Source organism: Hemitrygon akajei, chromosome 8 (assembly GCF_048418815.1).
Source record: "Hemitrygon akajei chromosome 8, sHemAka1.3, whole genome shotgun sequence".
In the NCBI taxonomy this organism is placed as follows: domain Eukaryota; kingdom Metazoa; phylum Chordata; class Chondrichthyes; order Myliobatiformes; family Dasyatidae; genus Hemitrygon; species Hemitrygon akajei.
The window spans coordinates 22,928,383-22,948,507 of NC_133131.1; the positions used below are offsets into that span (position 1 = coordinate 22,928,383).

At 41.4% G+C, this 20,125-nt stretch overlaps 1 protein-coding gene across 3 annotated transcripts in view; it reads left to right on the top strand.

Annotated features, from left to right (window-relative positions):
• The window catches only part of acaca (acetyl-CoA carboxylase alpha), a 276,544-nt gene that overhangs the window by 4,653 nt on the left and 251,766 nt on the right, over nt 1–20,125 (top strand). For all 3 annotated transcript variants that reach the window (XM_073053437.1, XM_073053439.1, XM_073053438.1), the window contains exon 2: nt 3,665–3,939. In XM_073053437.1, the coding sequence (XP_072909538.1) occupies nt 3,707–3,939 (233 nt within the window). In that variant the 5' untranslated portion in view covers nt 3,665–3,706. The remainder of the gene's footprint in view (nt 1–3,664; nt 3,940–20,125) is intronic.

Below are 20,125 nucleotides of genomic sequence, written 5' to 3' on the forward strand. Positions count from 1 at the left end.
TATGGTATTCAGTATTTAGCCGAAAGGGTTGCAGTGTGCTTAGACAGAAGATGAGGTGCTGTTTGTCAAGCTTTTATTGCACTTTATTATTACAGAGTAGGAGGCCACCGGCAAGTTGGGCAAGGTAGCAGTGGGATTAAGAATTAAACATAGCAGGAGGCCTGCCTTCAGCTTCCTATTGTTCCCACTTTCATTCTCCACCCCATGGGATGAACACATGAAAACAATCACTCTTATCTGGGTTTGGTTTCTTGCTGCAATAAGGTGGACACCACACTGTAAACAACATGCATTGTACTAGTCTGAATACCTACAGGTGAATCGCTGCTTCACTTGTTATGACTGCAGGAGGATAAGAAGCAAAGAGAAGTCAGCAAAGATATTGTGGAGCATTCCTGAGCAGCAGGAAGTTTCCCCAGAAGTGAGGCTAGCTAGATAGTGTGCATAAAGTGAGAAGTCATTTATAGAATGAGTTGGGATTAAGGTAGTTATGGTTAATTTGTTATCAGCTGACAAAAAAAATAAAGTAACCCTGTCAGAATTTTTCTGCTGCCTTGGCAATTATACTGAACTTTCAACATTGCTGTTATCTAGATATGTTATTTTCCCCACTGGCAGCAAGAACTAAAGCAGGTTGTATAATCTATCTTATCTCCTTTCACTTTTAACCTTCCAATCTGTTTCTGAACATACTCATTTCCTTATTTCCTTGTCCACTGTCCCATCTATCAGTAATTCTACATCCCATAAGAGAATTCTTCCTGGTCAATAGTACAGAGTAATTTTTGGATTGACTTGGAGTCTACATTGATTTGTTTTGCACTCAGTCATTTCAATCTACGGCAACTGATACTGTGCAATCTTGGTTCTTGGATCTTGAAATATCTTCAAATGTTTGTTTGAAAGATATTCTTTAATGTTGTGGATAACTTGCTGATCAAGGGTCCCCACCATCTGGGGCAATCAGTAAAGAGGTACAGGACATTTATGTCCCACACCACCAGGTTCAGAAAAAGATATTACTCGTCAACCACCAGGCTCCTGAACCAGTGTGAATAACTTCACTCACCTCAACACTGCACTGATTCCACAACCTTTGAACGCAACTTCAAGGACTCTACAGCTTATGTTTTCGGTGTTATTTATTTGCTATTTTATATTACTATTATTTGCTTTTAATTTCGTATTTGCACAGTTTGTGCCTTATTTTGCACATTCGTTATTTGTCAGTTTTTGTAGTCTTTGATTCTACTGTACATCTGTGAATGCCGGCAAGAAAATGTATTTCAGGGTCGTATGTCAAGATTCGAAATTGTTTGAAGTCATTTCAAGACTTGTGAGTCTAAAGGAGGACGAAATAATTGTTACTCCAGATCCAATGCAGCACACAAAAGAAACACAATAAGATAAAGAACACAATAACAAAAATATACTGTAAACCTATAAGTTACAGTAGCTTATATACATAGGTTGTATGTCCATATAGTGACACTAGGCACAGGAGTGTCTGTACAGAAGGTGACTGACAGGAAATGATGAAGTAGTGGTGGCTGGGCTAGTGGCTGGAGGTGTTGATCACCCTTCCTCCTTGGGGTTAGCAACTGTTTTTGAGTGTGGTGGTCCTGGTGTGGATGCTCTATAGCTTCCTTCCTGATGGAAGCGGGACAAACAATCCATGAGCGGGGTGGGTGAGATGCTTCATGGTATTCCTGGCCCTTTCCAGCACCTTTCTCTATATATACGTCCTCGATAGGCTGGTGCCAGTGATGTGTTGGTGTTGTGATGGAAATAACTGGTTCTTTGAGTCTCAACAGTAGAGGCCTGGACACACACAGTTTTAATAATAAGGAATTTATTATTAAAGGGGAAGTCGGGTCAACACAAGCAACTGCAATACCTAGGAAGCGGTGTGGGGACAGGGTACGGTTACACAAACAAAGAACAAGGGAAAAGCACTACAACAGCTATCCCCCTTGACCTTGGATAGCCGCAGCTCCCTTACCAGGACAAACGATAGACCTTCCCAAACATAAATCAATGCACTTACCTTCAATGAGGTGGTCTATAAGAGAGACCGAGCCAGGGACAAGTCTCACCTTTTATAGCATGGGGCTGGGCGAAATAATCCAATTAAGGTGACCAATAATTTAGGTGTGCATTGATTAGTTGGGAAGGACCGAATGTTGATTGGTATGTGGCGTGCCCTCCGACCAGCCAGGTGGCAGTGCATCTGTCACGTGGCCGGTATCTCTGGATACACTTGGACAGTTTTGACTAGCCCATCATAGAGCGTTCCTGTCTGCTGAAGGGCAGGCTCCATTCCATGCAGTAATGCTGCTTGCTAGGGTGCTCTGTACTGTGCATCTGTAGAAGGACATAATCATAGATGTGCATAGTCCACCTCTCATCAGTCTGCACGGAAAGAAGAGGCTTTGGTGAGCTTTCCCAGTTGTGTGGAATGTATGCTGGGACCATGAGAGGTTGTGTGGGATGTGCACTCTCAGGAGTTTGAAACTGCTGGTAACTTCCACTGCCGTGCTGTCGATTTAGAAGGGAATGTGAGTGGTGCGAGTTCTCTTGATGTCAGTAACCATCTCCTTTGTCTTGTTGACATTGAAGAAGAGGTTATTTGCCCGGCACCAGGCCTCGAGCTCTTCCCCTCCTCTCTGTAGGCCTTCTCGTTGCTGGTTTTGAGCCCCACAACTGTCATGTCATTGGCATACTTGATCACGTGGTTACTCAGGCATTTGTCAGTACAGTCACTTGTGAGCAGGATGTATTGGGATTGCAAGCTCCCGATGGACATTGGTAATGCGGTTTACTGCAAGTCTAGTTCACTAACTGGAAAGACCAATGGTGGGGGAGCTGCGTTGCCTTGGTTGTGGCGAGGACTAGGTTGAGGCTATGGGCTCGCCTGTTGCAGCCACCAGGGAGAGGAGATGCCAAGGTGGTGTGGGAGAGCCTCTGTGGTGCATGCCCGAATCCATATTGGGTTGGGGGCTGCTCTCCAGTGTTCAGCTAGTGGAAGAACAAGCTGGAGCAGGACTACAGTCATGCCACTCAGGGATTTGGGCTATATTTTTTTCCTTTGTGACTGTATGCTTTTCTGAAGCCGTAACCGTTTGTGCTACGTGCTGTGGGTATTGTGTGTTGCGCCTTGGGCCTGGAGGAACGCTGTTTTATTTGGCCACATTCAGTGCTGCATGAATGATAATTGAACTTGAACTACTGTAAATTAACCTGAGTGTGAATGGTTATGCTAGAGTCAGTTTTCACGGAGCGCCGTGCCAAAGGGAGGATCGGTGAGGAGGGAGTGATGATGCAGTTGTCAAGATACTGTATTTCAACTAAAATTGGAGGGAGAAGGTGGCTGGTATAAAGAACATAGGGGAGTGAGTGCAACAGCGATCAGTCGGTGGCCGGTGCCCTTCGTTCCTCATTTCACCTATTATCTTCTGGCCCCTGTCTTGCCCCTCCCTTTGTTCTCTTTACATTAACTACCTGTCCTCTTCACTCTATCCTGATGCAGTTTTCTGACTGGAAATGTTGACTATCTCCTTCCCTCTACAGATGCTGCTCAACCTGCTGTGTTTTTCCAGCAGTTTGTATTTTTATTTCCCATTGCTGACTTGTAGCTCTTCTGTCCTCTTTTCTGTTCCCCCAGATCTGATTACTCTCACTGGAATGTTAATCGACACAAGGCAGAATGTCAGATCAAGATCCAACAAACAAGCTTCCTCAGCTCCAGCTGAAATGCCAGCAGTCCAAGTTCATTATCGGCTCCGTATCCGAGGATAACTCGGAGGATGAAATCGGAATGAACAGCAGCAAATCCGATATTATGGAGGATAAGGACCGATCGCTATCACCTTCCTCTGTAAACTCCGACAGTCTGTCTGATCTGTGCCTGGCCAATGACGGGTTTCCTGTACAAATGAGGTAATGATGCATGGAGTGTCCCTGTAGCTGTCTATGTAAAATGTCTTGTCCTATTTTGCTTCAGTGGTGTGGCCTCCTGGTATTGGTGCGCATTTATGATGTGATAATCATGCTTTTGGAGCTAGGGATAAGGACCTGCATCGAGAAAAGGAAGCAACACTATTGCTACCTGTCTTGAAAACAAAATGCTGGAAACTTTTGGGCCTAGCAGCCCCTGTGGAAAGTGACATGAAATGTTAACTGTTAAAGTGGGAAGCCAAAGTATCTTGGAATTAGAAACACAGGAGATTCTGCAGATGCTGGAAATGCAGAGTAACACACATACAAAATGTTGGAAGAACTCAGCAAGTCAGGCAGCACCTATGGATAAAGAGCCCTTCATCAGGACTGGAAAGGAAGGGGGAAGAAAGCAGATTAAGAATGTGTGGGAAGGGGAAGGAGTACACATTGGAAGGTGATGGGTGGAATCAGGTGAGGGGGAAGGTACTGTAGATGGTTGGGCTTGGAACCAGATTTTTTTGTCACTGACATATGACATGAAGTTTGTTGTCTTGTGGCAGCAGTACAGTGCAAAGGCATAAAAATCTGTAAGTTACAAAAATAATCAAATTGCAAAGCAAAAGGAACAACAGTAAACACTAGAAAGTCTGCTGATGCTGGAAATCCAAAGCAACACACATAAAATCCTGGAGAAACTTGGCAGGTCTGGCAGCATCTGTGGAAGTGAATAAACAGTTGATGTTTTGGACCAAGACCCTTTTTCAGGACTGGGAAGGAAGGGGGGAGATGCCAGAATGAAAAAGATGGGGGAAGGGGAAGGAGGCTCATGGTTTGGTGATGGGTGAAGCCAGGTGGATGGGGAAGGTCAAGGGCTGGAAAAGAAGGAATCTAGTAGGAGAGGTCGTGATGTAGTGTTTGTGGGCTGTTCAGAAATTTGATGGCTGAAAAGGCAGAAGCTCTTCCTGAAACATTAAGTGTGTGTCTTCAAGTTCCTGAACCTCCTTCCTGACGACACAGAAAGAGGAAGAGGACATGTCCTGGACAGTGATATACTTAGTGATGGATGCTGCCTTCCTGAGGCATCACATTTAATAGGTGAACTGGAATAATTAGAGAGGAAGTGTGAGCCCGGGAATGGGAGTGGGGGCGGGGGGGGGGGGGGTTGGAGGGAAAGACTGCAGTCATAAGATACTGGATACTGCAGTTGCTGGAAATCTGGAACAAAAGAGAATCAGAAGATCAGGTGGTATCTGAGGAGAGAGAATTTGTTATAGATGGCTGATCTTGCACCAGAAATGGTAAACTCTGACAGAAGCAGGCAAGTTTTGATGTGTGTTTGTCTCGTGTAATTATCTCCGGAAAGTTTTCTCTGCTGCCAACTTAGGCTGACCAATGTGTGGTTGCTGTTTTCGTCTGCTCTCTTTTTTTTAAAGGTACGGTATACTCTAATATTGCTCCCATATGCTAAGAGATGAAAGTTAATGCTTAGAGCTACTTCTATGTTTATCTTTACTCTTTTAGCTTTGTCTCTTCTGAAGCTGATGATTTGTTTTTGCTGGAACAGTGCATTTTTTGTGCAATATTTGTTTCCATCCAATTCAGTACTGCTACCAACTTTCTTACGCTGGTTTGCAGAGCCATTTCTACTTGTGAAGACGTATGAAGTACTCGTTTAATAGCTCATCTTTTTCCTTTCCTTAGACAAAAAGACCTGTTTGGCTCTTAATTGACCTCAGCTTTCTTTTTATCAATTGCACTTGTTTATGTGCTTTTAAATGGTTTTCGGGTTTCCTGTTACGTTAATCTCCAATTTAACCCTTTTGAACCACATGCAATCTTTTGAATCTTCTCTGTAGTTTTATCTTCTAGGTTTTCTAATGTTATAAGAACGTCATTATTTTTTAAAAAAAAGTAATTTCCATACCTTTAGTAATCTAGATGTGTGTTTTTTTTTTATTCGTGGTGAGTGCTGATGGGATTTATTGTCTATCCCAAATTGCTGTTGTTCTGAGTGGCTTCCCAGAAGCAAATCCAGAGGACACATCGCTGCAAGTCAGATCTAGTAAGGATGGTAGATTCTTTTCCTTATGACGCAAGAGCTTGTAAATTGTCATTACTGGCACAACTTTTTATTACACTTTAATTGATTTAAGTGAAACATCTGCTATGATGGGATTTGAACAGATTTTAATCTAGGCCTCATTATTTATCTAGAAATTTATCCACTTACCCAGTAATCTGACTACTCTGCTTTGATACCTGATTGTCCTTTCATTTTTTTCCCCCTCCTCATAGGAATGTACTCGGTACCTAAGTTATTTCCTTGTTTAAAGCAGGAGTCTGCTCCCTAGCAGCTTAAATCTGCCCAGTTTTTAATATGATCATGGCTTTCTGCTCTGGCCTCTTGTTCATCCACTGTGCCACTTCCTATAGCTCTCAATTCCCAAATCTTGCAAGTAAGTTACCTACCTCCACCTTAAATAACTTGAATAGTCAATTTAAAGGCATCCCATTATTCAGTTGAAGGACTAGAGGCTATGACTTTTGCTTCAACCTTGTTTGTCTTCTTCCACTTAAATATTTTGATGTTTCGTTTTACTGTGTCTTTAACTATTCTAAACCTGATACTTTAATCACAGTTGATCAGGATTTGTATATTGAAATCTGCTTCATTTGTTTCACTTCAGTCCATACAACAAAAAAAAACTTATTTTCTCATTGTGTTAGTTGTGAACTGACAAAGAATCATATTTTGGGAATTATTTTCCTTTTTAGCATGTGTCTCAGTGTAGTGAGGATATTGGAATCCTCGATTCATTGTGTAATTTGCCTTGTTTCTGCAGCTCAGTAGTTCGCTTGCAAATCCGTGTCCTTCCAGACAGTAAGCATGAAAGCAACAGCTGAAGCTTTCTCAATCGATAAGCAACCCAGATATGCTTTATCAAGAGAAATATTGTGTAATTGCATCAAGAGTGCAAAGTGCAACTTTGTTTCTGACATGAGTTTGCTTTTTACAGTGATGAACGGAGGTGACCATTTGTTTAAACTCTTTTGAAATCATGGTGCGATGTCTGGTCGTCTCATTTACCTTCAAAAATTGTTCTGGATGTTTGCTGACCTTGTTGATGTCATTTGCTGTAATGCCTGTACTGACTTATTAGGATTTGGCTGGATTTAGTTTGAAGTTAAATCTTGTTTCATTGCTAATTATTTTTCCCAACAACTTTGTGTTAAACTGTTGTGGAGGCACCTTTGGCCGTTGGGGAGGTTTTCTTGCCAGCATCGAATTTTCTTCTCACATGATGAAGTTGTGATGTTTGGCTATTGGAAATTACCTTACTCTTGGATAATCAGAGTAAGTTGATTGGCATGTGCGGGAGAATTGAATGGATTGCTTTCAGAGTGCAGTGGATGGAATGGATCCTTCCTGTGTCATAAGAAAATAAAAACATGGCAAACCTAATTGCTAATATCAAAAAAATCTAAATTGCAAAAACTGCAATGCTGCTTAAAAAGCTGGCCTGCTTGAGCAGGAACAGTTGGTGTTTGGGGATGAAATCTCTCATGTTAGAGGCTCATTTCTAACAGCTACAGAAGTAGCATTTGAAGGGTTGTGTCATTGGAGAATGATATATAATGTCACCATATATAACCCTGGGATTCATTTATGTGAATTTCATTCTGAAATTTTTCAGGGGTTGCAGATATGTGAACTCCCTTGATAATGGTAGTTCCATATGGCTATTGCTATTGCCAGAAGTGCTGATAAGCTTATTTTACTGTCACATTGAATAGAGGAGGTTTCGATGGTACCACTTGTCCGTTTCTTTTTAAAACTTATTTCTCATCAATGTATTTAATGTTGTTAAAAGCTGTCACCATTAGAGGGAACAATACAAGTTATTAAGATCAACGTGGTACAAGAGACAATTTTTAGGTATTACGCTACCCTTGATATCAATAGGGTAAGTTATCCCCAGAAACATAGGATGGGTTGTACAGAACCCATTCTAGCCCCAGCTAGAATGAGCAAAATTGGTTAATATCACACTAATGCCATTAATGTCCATACAAGCTGTTTAGTCTAGCTTTATGAAGATGAATGTCGTGATGCATCTAGATGTTGTGAAATAGGCCTTTAAACCTGTGTTATTGAACCAGGGATGATATTTACTCATGTTGTTAATGGGATGTTTTGAAGTGCTGATCTGTGCCAGCTGTTATTTAAATGAGCAATTGGAAGAGATAACTAGTTGGTAGATATACACAGGTTGTGTGCTAACTGAACGTTGAACCTGAATGTTGCCATTGGCACTGGACAGTGTCTGCTCTGGTGAAATTATATTGCAGACGTCAGGAGAATTATTGCCTTCTCTTACTCGAATGGGTTATCACCTTCCTGTCTGCTGTCTGATCATTACCAGGTGTAAGCTTATAGCTAAACTTGATAATATGGCAGCCAAATTAAAGATTTATCACTCAGATGGGAAGAACAGGTGTAACATAACACTTGAATGCTATTTGAAAGTGAATATGATAATTCTAGTAAGTAGCTTGTATGATTCCGAGACTTCTGCCATCTTTTTGATTTCCCGTCCTTTATCCAAATTCCTTAATGTCCTTCACTTTTAACTAATTCTTCACTTCCTTTAAATACATTAATTAATGTTTGTTTATAATTCCAGACTGTGTGTGTATATCTAAAACTTGTGGTTATTTGAGTTACAGTTGCCTTCCTGTCAGCTTGAACCAGTCTGGCCATTCTCCTCTGATCCCTCCCATTAACAAGGTTTTATCACTCACAGAACTACTGCTCACTGGATTTTTTTTTGTTTCTCACACCATTCTCTGGAAACTCTATGAATTGTTATGTGTGAAAATCCCAGGATATCAACAGTTTCTGAGATGCTCAAATGACCTGGTCTAGCACCAGCAACAATTCCACAGTCAAAGTCAGTTAGGTCACAGTTCTTCCCTGTTTTTGGTCTGAACAACAACTGAATCTCTTGACTAGGTCTGCATGCTTTTATGCATTGACTCACTCCCAAATGATTGGCTAATTGCCTATCTGCATTCATGAGCAGGTGTAACTAGTAAAGTGGTCACTGAATGCAGGACCATAAGACATAGGAGCAGAATTAGTCCATTCAGCCCATAGAATCTGCTCTGCTATTCCAGCATGGCTGATCCCAGATCCCATTCAACCCTATATACCTGCTTTCTCGCTATATCCTTTGATGCCCTGACTGATCAGTAAAGCATCAACTTCCATCTTAAATATATCCACGGACTTGCCCTCCCCCATGTACTGTATATACAGTGGATTCTGGTTAATTGGGACACATCAGCACCAGTTCAATTTGGCCCAATTAAGCTGCTGCCCCAATTAGCTAAAAGTTTCATGAAAGAGTTTAAACTATATTGAATTAATCTAAAAACATTGTGTATCATGTCAAATCAAAAGAAAAATTCCAAAGCCTGTCAACAATTTTAAAAATTAAAAACCAGAATTGTGATGCTGAAAAGGTATTCACCCCCTTTGTATAACCTAAACAACTCACCCAATTTGAGGTAGAAAATTGGAAAAACACTTCTTTTCAATGAATTCATAAATCCTCCCTCTCTGTAAGGTCCAACAGTATTGTAGATTTTCAACAGACCAAACCAAAATGAAGACAAAAGAGCATTCAAGACAAGCCAGGGGAATGATAATAAAGAAGCACAGATCTGGAGAAGGGTACAAGACCATCTCAGAGGTACTGAGCATACCTCAGTTCAGTGCAGTCTATTGTGGAAAAAAATGAAATCACGGTCACACAGCCTCGGTCAGACCAGCCCTCTAAAGTTGGCCGCTGGAGAAGAATGGCATTTATAAGAGAGGTTACTGTGACACCAACAGTCACTCTGAGCTGCAGAAGTCAGTGGCTACAACTGGGAGATGAAGTTTATGGCTCCACAATCTCTAATACCTTGCACAATAAGGTTATTAATGGGAGAGTGGCAAGGAAGAAGCCCTAGCTTAAAAAAAATCATATCCTTGCCCGTAAAGACTTTGCAAAGCGTCACTTAGAAGATTGTAAAGATGTGGAAGAAGTTCTTGTGGTGGGATGAGACTAAAATGGAACTTTTTGGCCTCAACACTAAATAGCACATGTGGCATTAATCTAATACTGTGCACCAGCCAGGTACAGTCGGCCCTCCTTATCCACAGATTCTGCATGCGCGAATTCAACCAACCGCGAATCGTGAAAATCCAGAAGTGCTCTTCCAGCTCTTGTTGTTCGAGCACGTACAGACTTTTTTCCTTGTCATTATTCCCTAAACAATGCAGTATAGCAACCATTTTACATAGCATTTACATTGTATTAGGTATTATAAGTAGTCTAGAGATGATTTAAAGTATATGGGAGGATGTGCGTGGGTTATCGGGCATCGGGATCGAAAAAAATCTGAAGTTCTCTTACTAAGTAAGTCGGACCAGGTACATCCGGTATTATTTAGCATCAGTTAGTCAAACGTTTGTCTTAGTATATAGTATATATTTTACCTTTCTATGTATATAAAACACTTAAGAACGTATTTTTCAGCAACGGGCTCGGGAACGGAATTTTCCGAGTTCGATCCAGTGACAGACCGCTTCTGAGTGCACTCTCCACTGTGCCGATGTGGAGGATTCAAAACCCAATAATTAAACCACTGTGTTGCTTAGTAATAGTTGTAGCTTTCATCGGGGCAGAGCCTTTCTCAATTATCCTTTAAAATTGTTCCGATTGTTGACTAACTGTAGCCTAACGCTTTTCCAATGACAGATGGCATTTCACCTCTTTCCGATCGCTTTATAATTTCCACTTTATTTCCAATCGTGATCGTGATTATTTTCATGAACAGAAACACTGTGCATTCAGAGCTCTGGCGCCAGGTCCTAATGTCCACCGTACTAAGACAGGTTAAATAAGGTCTGGGGTTCCGCTGAGTCCTAAGGTCCAGTGCATTGAGACAGGTTGAATAAGGGACTTGAGCATCCGCAAATTTTGGTATCCGCGAGGGATCCCGGAACCAATCCCCCGCGGATAAGGAGGGCCAACTGTAATTCCATCCCTACCATAAAGTATGGTGGAGGTAGCATCGTGCTGTGGGATGCTTTTCAGAACAGGGTCTGGAAATCTGGTCAGGATTGATGAGAAAGTAATTGCCAAATACAGAGAGATCCTGGATAAAAACTTACTAGCCTCTGCCAGGAAGCTTAAACTAGGGAGGAAGTTTGTCTTTCAGCAGGACAATGACCCAAAGCACACTGTCAGAGCAACTGTGGAGTGGCTTCAAATGAAGCAAACTGATGTCCTTGAGCAGTCCAGTCTTGCTCTATCATGTTGTGCAAAGCTAATAGAGACTAATGCAAGAAGAATACTGGCTGCAATGTCTGTGAGAGGTGGTTCAACTGAGTACTGAGCAAAGGGGGATGAATACTTTTGAATTGCTGACATTTTAGTTTTTGAAGTTTTAGTTTTTATGCTTTACATTTTTCCCTGTATTTGGTCTTTGTACTGTGAAAAAAGGAGCACGTGATTCACGAATAAAAGTTCAGTTACTTTGACCAAAACTGTATATATTAATAATTACAGTTTCTATTGCAAGTTAGAAAATGTTTGGCAACATTCTGCTGTCCCAAATAAGCGACTACCTCAATTAATTGATTGGCCAGTTGACCAGAATCCAATGCATGCATGTATATAAAAGCCAAATATTGCATGGTCTGTACATGATATTGTTCAATCCTTACTGTGAAAAGTATCAGATAATTGTCAGATTGAAGGTCGTTTGCTTTTGTTGCTTTGTTGCTACGCTCTGCTTTGTTGTAATCTGTGTTGTTCTGCCATGTTGGTGCCAAAATGAACGATGATCCCAGCACCCGTCCTTGTGTGTGTTGGTGGTTATTGCAGATGACACATTTCACTGTATGTTTTGATGTACACGTGAGAAATCTGAATCTGATGTCTCTGCGTTTGTAGTGTTTATGTTACTACATGTTATATGGAAGGCATCATTGTCATTGATGTGGCTTCTTTGGGCAATATCCTGCAAGTATTTGAGAGGCTTTTCCACAGGGCCTAGTCCCATAGATTGCAGTGTTTCCCCCCACAAAGCCTTTGTTTTGGTTCCATTGAGATTCAATGCATCTCTTCACATGTGCTCCAGCAGCCAGCATTTCCTTTACTTTATGACCTCATGTTCTTGTTATTTATTGCAATATATTTATATTTGCATTTGCACAGTTTGTTGTCATCTGCACTCTGGTCAGTCTTTCATTGATCCTGTTACAGTTACTATTCTATATATTTGCTGAGCATCCCCACAGGAAATTGTGTATGTGCTGACATATATTTACTTTGAATTTTAGCAGTCTGCTCGGAAAATTTTCCAACATGATCCATTGTGTTTTTTTCCCCAGAAGACCTGTGCTGACCACTGCCTGATGGATGTGTGCTTAGTGGTGCATAAAAACCACCTTGTTCCTTTCATTTTTGAGGGTTTTAATATAATTATGAGACAATCAAATTGCCCAAGGCTCATCTATCTTGGAGAAAATTTGTAAATTCATATTCTCCATTCTCATAGCATTCTCAGCCTTTATCTTGATAAAACTTCGTTTATTTTTCTGTAATACTTGATACAAATCACAAATTCATTTGCTTTTTGAAGGGGCAAGTGCATTTTTTATTGTTAGTGGATTTGTTTGTGTTTAGCAATCGTACAGGGTATTTAAGTTGTGTCAGGCACAACATGTTGTTTTGTTGCCAGCATGTTTCCATGTTTATCTGGACCAGAGCAGCTACTGGAAGGCTTCAGATTGTTAATAGCACTTTAATTTTATGTGTATAGTTACAGTGCCATTCGTAGGTTAGTGATTTAGAATAGCTATCAGCCTGTTTTATTTCCTTTGAAATCCACAGTGCGTTTTTGTTTCTCTCTTCAAAGGTAGGGTCTGAGGATGTTGATTGCAATCATATCATTATAGGAGCACAGGAAAATAGCAGCAGGGGTAGATAGGGCCGCCTCAGATCTTGATGACTCTTCTGTGTCAGTTCCATAGCCCAAGACTATAGTTCGGGGAAAGAAGGCAGCTGGCGATGATGTTATTACTTGTCTGGAGGAAGATGTTTGAATTACAAATAACTAGTTATTTTATTACTAATTTGTAGTTAGTTTGTTGAAATTGTATTTGAGACAACAAAGAGACTCATTCTTTTATATGACACTGTTGAAAATTATTCTAATATTATTTCAATATACCAGAAGTTCAAAAGCTCATTGTCATGAGTAACAAGTTAAATGAGTTCCAGTACCATCTACTGAAAGAGCACAAGTGGCCATTAGTAAACTGGACTATGGCACCTCTGCGGTATAATGGAGGAAGGAAAATGACATTAATGTTCAATTCAAGAGTCATGATTAAATGTTAATAAATGACTCATTAGCATTTCAACATTTGGGATTTCATATTGATTTCATGTTAATAATGTTGCACAAGTTTAAACTTTAGAACAAAATACTTCTTTAGAACGTTGAATTCTCCATGTTTTTTAAAATATCATTTTGAGTAGATACAACTATTGTTTCACATGTGTAACTTGTGTCTGACTCTTCCAGTAAATGTTAAAGTTTGTCTGTCTCCTTTCTGTTCTCTTGTGTAACTATGTGTCACAATCTTTTGCTCTTTGGCTCTTCTTTCGCTGGATGCTCTGTGTTTATTGAGCTTTTGTGTTTATCTTTCTGAATATTACAGCAGTCCTCTCTCTCTCCCCCCCCCCCCCCCCCCCCCGTACCTCTGTCTTTCTCTTTTTGTATAACTCAGTATTTGTCTCTGTCCTCTTTTCCTTTCTGGTTTACGCTGCTTACCCAACTCTTTCCAAGCAGAGGCAAGTCTTTCTGATGGCACTGCAGAGAACAGGAACTCTGCTGGATTGGGGGTTGGGGTAGGTGGAGTGGGGCTGAGCTAGGAAATGGCAAATATTTTGGTTCTTTGGTTGAATTGATTAGTTGTTGAGAGGTGAGATTACTATTTAACTATCCAGTATCACACTGCAAAAGTGACCGGACAGTAAAGCAACATTACTGTTTTGATTTTACATAAGACATTTTCGGTAGAAGTCACTGAAGAGTGATAGAAACAAGGAACTGTATACAATATGTAAATAATTTCTTGGAAATGTTGAGTCGCTGTGCTACTGCAGCCTGACGTAAGATTAGATAACGGTGCCCTTTCTGTTCTATATGTTTCAGCTGTGCTTTGTGGGGGGGGGGGGGGGAAATAAAGATGAAGAATGCTGTAGCCTGGACTGCTTTTAGTCTGGAATTAATTACTTTCTCATTAAGTCAGGGATCTGGATGAAGGGGTATTCTTTTGCGGGTTGCTACAAATGGTGTAGGACAATCCCAAAGTATCTGCAAACCTCCTGACCTGCCCGTTATAACATTAGCTGAAATTTTGATGCAATTCAAAGTCGAGTTTATTGTCATGTGTGCAGGTCTAATGAAAACTTACTTGCAGCAGCATTGTAGGGTGTGAATTTATTGAAGGACAAATGTAAGAGCCAGTAGCATAGTGGTCAGTGTAAAGGTATTTCAAAACCAGCGGTAAGACGGGGGTGTGATCCCTGCTGCTGTCAGTGTTTCCTCCCTCGTTCCAAGTATGTCCAGTTAGAGTTGGTGAGTATTGGGTACGCTACGTTGGCAGTGGAAATATGCTGATGCTTGTGGGCTGACCAGCACAGTCCTCGTTGGTTGATTTGACGCAGACAACACATTTCATTGTATGTTTCGATGTACATGCAACAAATAAAGCTATTCTTTTAAAATATTTTCAGATTATGGCCTGAAAACCATTATTGTGAGAATGGGACTTGAGGCAATAGATATGCAACACCTGTTTTGAATGCAAGGCTCGTTCGGATTGCACAGAGCCCCCGCTGGTGTAACTCCTCCTGGGATAATCCAGTATGATACAAAACAGCAAGTGTACACTACAAATCCCAGTGGATTACCCTGAAAATAGACACTGATGTGCACCTGCACTACAGAATAATCAGGTTGAAGCATCAACCATACTGTACCATGGAGCACTGGGATGCAGAGGGTTCTGGATGTGTCCTATATGATTTGCAAATGCAGAACGCTATCAGAATATGTTATGGCTTGAATACAAAAGTAGGAAGGGTTATGTTGCGGTTATGTGGGATATTGAGAGTACTATATTCAGTGTTAGATTCCTTTGTACATGTCCTCAACACCACACCATTTCTTCTATCACCCTGCATTTGGGTCAATTTACAGAAGCCAATCCACGTGAGTTTGTGAGGTGCGTGGAAACTGGAACATCCGGGAGAAACCCTTGCCGCTACAGGGGAGCTGGCACAGCCTCAGTACACTGGAAATCGGGATCAAACGCAAATCTACGCAGCTATACTGCAGTGGCATTGTGTGAGCCTCGGCTGCAAGGCCTGTGACAGCCTCTCAATTCTAGCCCTCTCTTGCTGAGACTTCACTTTGGTCCTCGCAGCCTAAACAACGCCAGTATCAGTGAAGCAATCACCGATGCCTCTCTCCTCGTCTTTAAATTTCTTATCCGATTTCTCTCACCTCCCACCTGAATACCTCCATTGCCTTTTCCGTAGGGTAGATTGCGAGGAAGTTATTTCCAAAGGATGGTGGATCTAGGACCAGAATATGAACTAAAACTTGCAGACAGGCTATTCAGGGGTGAAATGAAGAAACGGGTTTACAGACTGAGAATGTAAAAAAAGTTCAGAACTTCCTTTTATAAATATAATTAATAAGTTGTTGATTTTAATTCTGTGAGTGATGAAATAAGTTCAACCAAAAATAAAAATAATAATAGGAAAAGGGGTTTATTTTATTTATTTATTTTCATGACTGACAGACCAAATAGGCTACTTGTTTGTATTTGCACTCTGTAAGGTACTGTGAACTGGCCGGCAACTTGGTTTCAATTCCTGCTGCTGTTTATAAGGAGCATATACGGTTCCTTGTGACTGCGAGGGTTTTGTCTATGTGCTCCGGTTTCCTCCCACATTCCAAAGACATGAGTTAGGGTTAGTAAGTTGTGGGCATTCTGCATTGGTGATAGAATCATGGTGACGCTTGTGGGCTGCCCCACAGCGCACCGTTGGACCATGTTGGCCATTGGCGCAAAACGATGCATTTCACTGCATATTTCAATGTACACGTGACAAGTAAAGCTAACCTTTCTTTAATCTTTGAACCATTTTCTGCCATTAAAGGCCAAAGTGTATCACCCTACAATTCATTTTCTTGCAGGCATTCACAATAGAACAAAGAAATACAATAGAGTCAATGAAAAACTACATACAAAAACTAACGAGCAACCAATGGAAAAGAGGCCAATCTGTGCAAATAAAAAAAACATATAATACCCGTAATAATAATTATGTAATACTGAGAACATAAATTATAGATTTCTTGAAAGAGAGTCCAAAGGTTAGGAATCAGTTCAGTTTTGAGGTGAATGAGGTTTTTCACACTAGTTCAGGAGCCTGGTAGTTGAAAGGAACAACTGTTCCTTTACTGTTGGTGTGGTTACCTGAGACTCCTGTAGCTCTTTCTTGATGGCAGCAGCGAGAAGAGAACATGTAAGCACAAAGTACACTGCAGATGCTGTGGTCAAAGCAACACATACAACAAGCTGGAGGAGCTCGGCAGGTCGGGCAGCATTCGTGGAAACGAGCAGTCAATGTTTCGGGCCGAGACCCTTCATCAGGACTGAAGAGAGAGGGGGCAGAGGGTGGGGGGAGGGTGGGAAGGAGAAGTCTGTTAGGTGCCAGGTGAAAAACCAATCAGAGGAAAGATCAAGGGGTGGGGGAGGGGATAGGCAGGAAAGGTGAAGAAGGAATGTAAGGGGAAATCACTGTGTAGTAGAAGGAGGCAGGATCATGGGAGAGGTGATAGGCAGCTGGAAGAGGAGGCAGAGTGAAACTGGGATGGGGGAAGGGAGAGGGAGGGAATTACCGGAAGTTGGAGAATTCGATGTTCATGCCAAGGGGCTGGAGACTACCCAGACGGTATATGAGGTGTTGCTCCTCCAACCTGAGTTTGGCCTCATCATGGCAGTAGAGGAGGCCATGTATGGAGAAGAGAACATGGCTTGGACAGTGGGGGTCCTAGATGATGGATGCTACTTTCCTGTGACAGCACGCCGCTTAAATGCACTCAACGGTGGGGAGGGCTTTTCTTGCAATGGATTGGGCTGTATCCACCACCTTTTGTAGATCTTTCCATTCCTGAGTGCTTGAGTTTCCATAACAGCCATGATGCAAACAGTCGAGATACTCTGTACTGTGTATCTATAGAAGTTTGTTAAAGATTTAGATGACATGCCGAATTGGCGCAAACATCTTGGAAAGTAGAGGCAGTAATATAATTTAAGGTAGTATAGAAATAAAAGTTCAAATATTGTATCATCACAGCAAGTGAATAGATCAATGCCTCCCTTTTCTCTTGCTGTTTAATATTTAAATTTGTACGCTTGCTTTAACTTCAGGAATTACTGTTCTGATCCAGTTGCTGGTTTGTGCTGAAGGTGCTTTATCTTAAAACGGGGCGTAGATCATGTTAATGGATTGAACTTAGCGTGAATATGAAGTCTCCATTCTGGACAGATGGCTGGTTTGCCTTTTAAGATGTGAGCTGGTTTGTTTGGAAGAAGCAGGAATACCATTGGCAGCAGCGTGATGTTTTTGTGTCAGTGCTTTAAATTTCTTTTCAGCATCATCAGCTCTACTGAGCTCCTACAAGACTGCAACAGACAGACTGCGTCATTATATTAAGTAATAGCTGATTTCTGTGTGAGCCTGGATGTGAATGAGAGCCAGATTTGGCTATCAAAGTAGCAGTGTTTATCCAGGGATGCGGGGGGAAAAATATTGGTGCAATAGGACTTTCTTATTTTCATGGAAACAAAATTCTTCAGGCTGTCTAACTGCAGTCTGTAAAGCATGTGCAGTTTTTCTGAGTCTGGAAGCTTGTGACTCAACTAATTATGGACGAATCTGGAGCCAAGAGACAGAGAAAGATTTACTACTTACTGCAGCGGTTAGTAAGCGGTTATATTACAGAGTAAAAATATAAAGTGCAAGTCTGCTTGTCACTTAATGAGTTAAGTTATAAACCTTGGAGTATTGTGTGACTGTTGTCATCAGTGTTAAGCCTCTTGGAATCTGAGACTCGGTGCGCTTCACTTCTGCCGTGCTCCTCCTACAGTTGACACTGACAAGACTACAGCGCCCATCACTTGGTTACTCTCTCATAACTTAATCAGGCATTTAGAACTCAGTTCCTGTCCTGAAATGTGTTCTGTGGCCTTGCTTCATATAAGATCTCAGAAGGCAAATGTTAGTAAGCCATTGCACGGTGGAAAGTACCTTATTTAAGGCTAGCATTTCTTGTGACCCAATGCCCACAAAGCAGGTGCATTCTGGCCAAGGTCATTAATTTTTAATGGCAGTGGAGAATTTTCACTGATTTACTTTACCATTTAGAAACTTAAGGCTTTATTTTTTAAAGTGAATTTTGCCACCTTAATGAAAGGCCTGCTCATACAGCATCTTGCAGGGACCTTTTCTGTTTGGCATAACCTGACTGTATATGGTGGCTAAGTCTGTCATAGAGCCATGCAAATGCATCGTCAAAGTAATTGCCTTTACTTTCAAGGTTCAGTGTTTCTTATTCCTTGTACACTCTGCATTCTCCAAGGAGTTACTTGCCCGGCAGGTAAAAGAACTGCTGCTTCATGTACTAAGAATTGACATAGAAAGTGTGACATTGTGTAAGGTCATGATTAGTCAGGTTTAGGAACCAGGTGATTAGTTTGTGGAAAGTTGTGCTTCAACCCTGCTCGCATTGAGGAGAGTGACTGTTTGTCATGTACACTCCTCTGTGAATCCCTCCCTTTCAGAGGGAAATGGGTGGAGCAAGCATTGTTTCAGGGAGAGCAGAAATATTTGCGGTTTTAATCTTCTGAAAATGCAGTAACTTGTTATAACTAGATTTCTGGTCAGGCTGGAAGAGAGATCCTTTTGTTTGTGTGGCGGGGCATCTATCACATTGAATCAACATACATAAAGTACTGGGGGAGCTTAACAGGTCAGGTTGCACCTGTGGGTGGAAATGAACAGGAATCAGCGCCATCAACCCGCCCTTGGCTTGTCTCCCTCTCTTCTTGATACTGCCATCGGCGGGAGGTACAGGAGTCATGGGTGTCAGTCTGCCAGGTTTGTGAATTGTTGCACTGCAGCCATTGGCCTCCTGAAATGGTTCCACTTGCCCCAGTACTGACCTGGCTCCGCAGCTGCCTGTTCACTTTCGGGGACTCTACAGTGCGTCTTCCATGTGTTATTTGTTTACTTTTTATTTGTGTGATATGCCCTCTTATGCACATTGGATGTGTGATCTTTGTGGGTGTTTTTGTTTGTGCATTCTGTTGTGTTTCTTTGTTTTGGAGTGACTACAAGAAGGTGAATCTCAAGATTATATGCAGTTCTGTGCAAAAGTCTTGCGTGCATATACATAGCAAGGACGCCTAAATCTTTTGCACAGTATTGTAAATTATGTCTTTCCTTTTGGCTGATAACACTTAATACTACTGAGCTAATACAAAGCAAAATGCTCTTTTTTCTGTTTCCCATCCACCTTCCCATATACAGCAAAAATCTTAGGTGCCTTAGCTATATATATGTGCTGGAGACTTTTGCACAGTATTATACATAATTTGATAATAAATTTGAACTTGGAGCAGTTGCTGTTTGGGGCCATGATTCTCCTTCAGGACTCAAAGGAGTCCGTAGATGCTGCCTAACCTGCTCAGTCCCTCCAGCATTTTGGACTTCTGGATCAACACAGACGCACAATGTCTCCATTCTATCATATTGGCATTTCTTTGTAGAAATCTCAAATTCCTCTGCAGGCACTGATTTAAGTTGACAGCATCTTCTTTTGCTATGGTGCTTTTGATGCCAGATGTTTCTAGGTTACACTGGTAAATTTTTATTTTAGTCATGTCACATTCTTACTATTTCAAATGGACTGACAATCAATCTACTAATGTTTGCAAAGGTTTGAGAGGAGGCCCACCTTGATTTGAGCACCTTGCTTG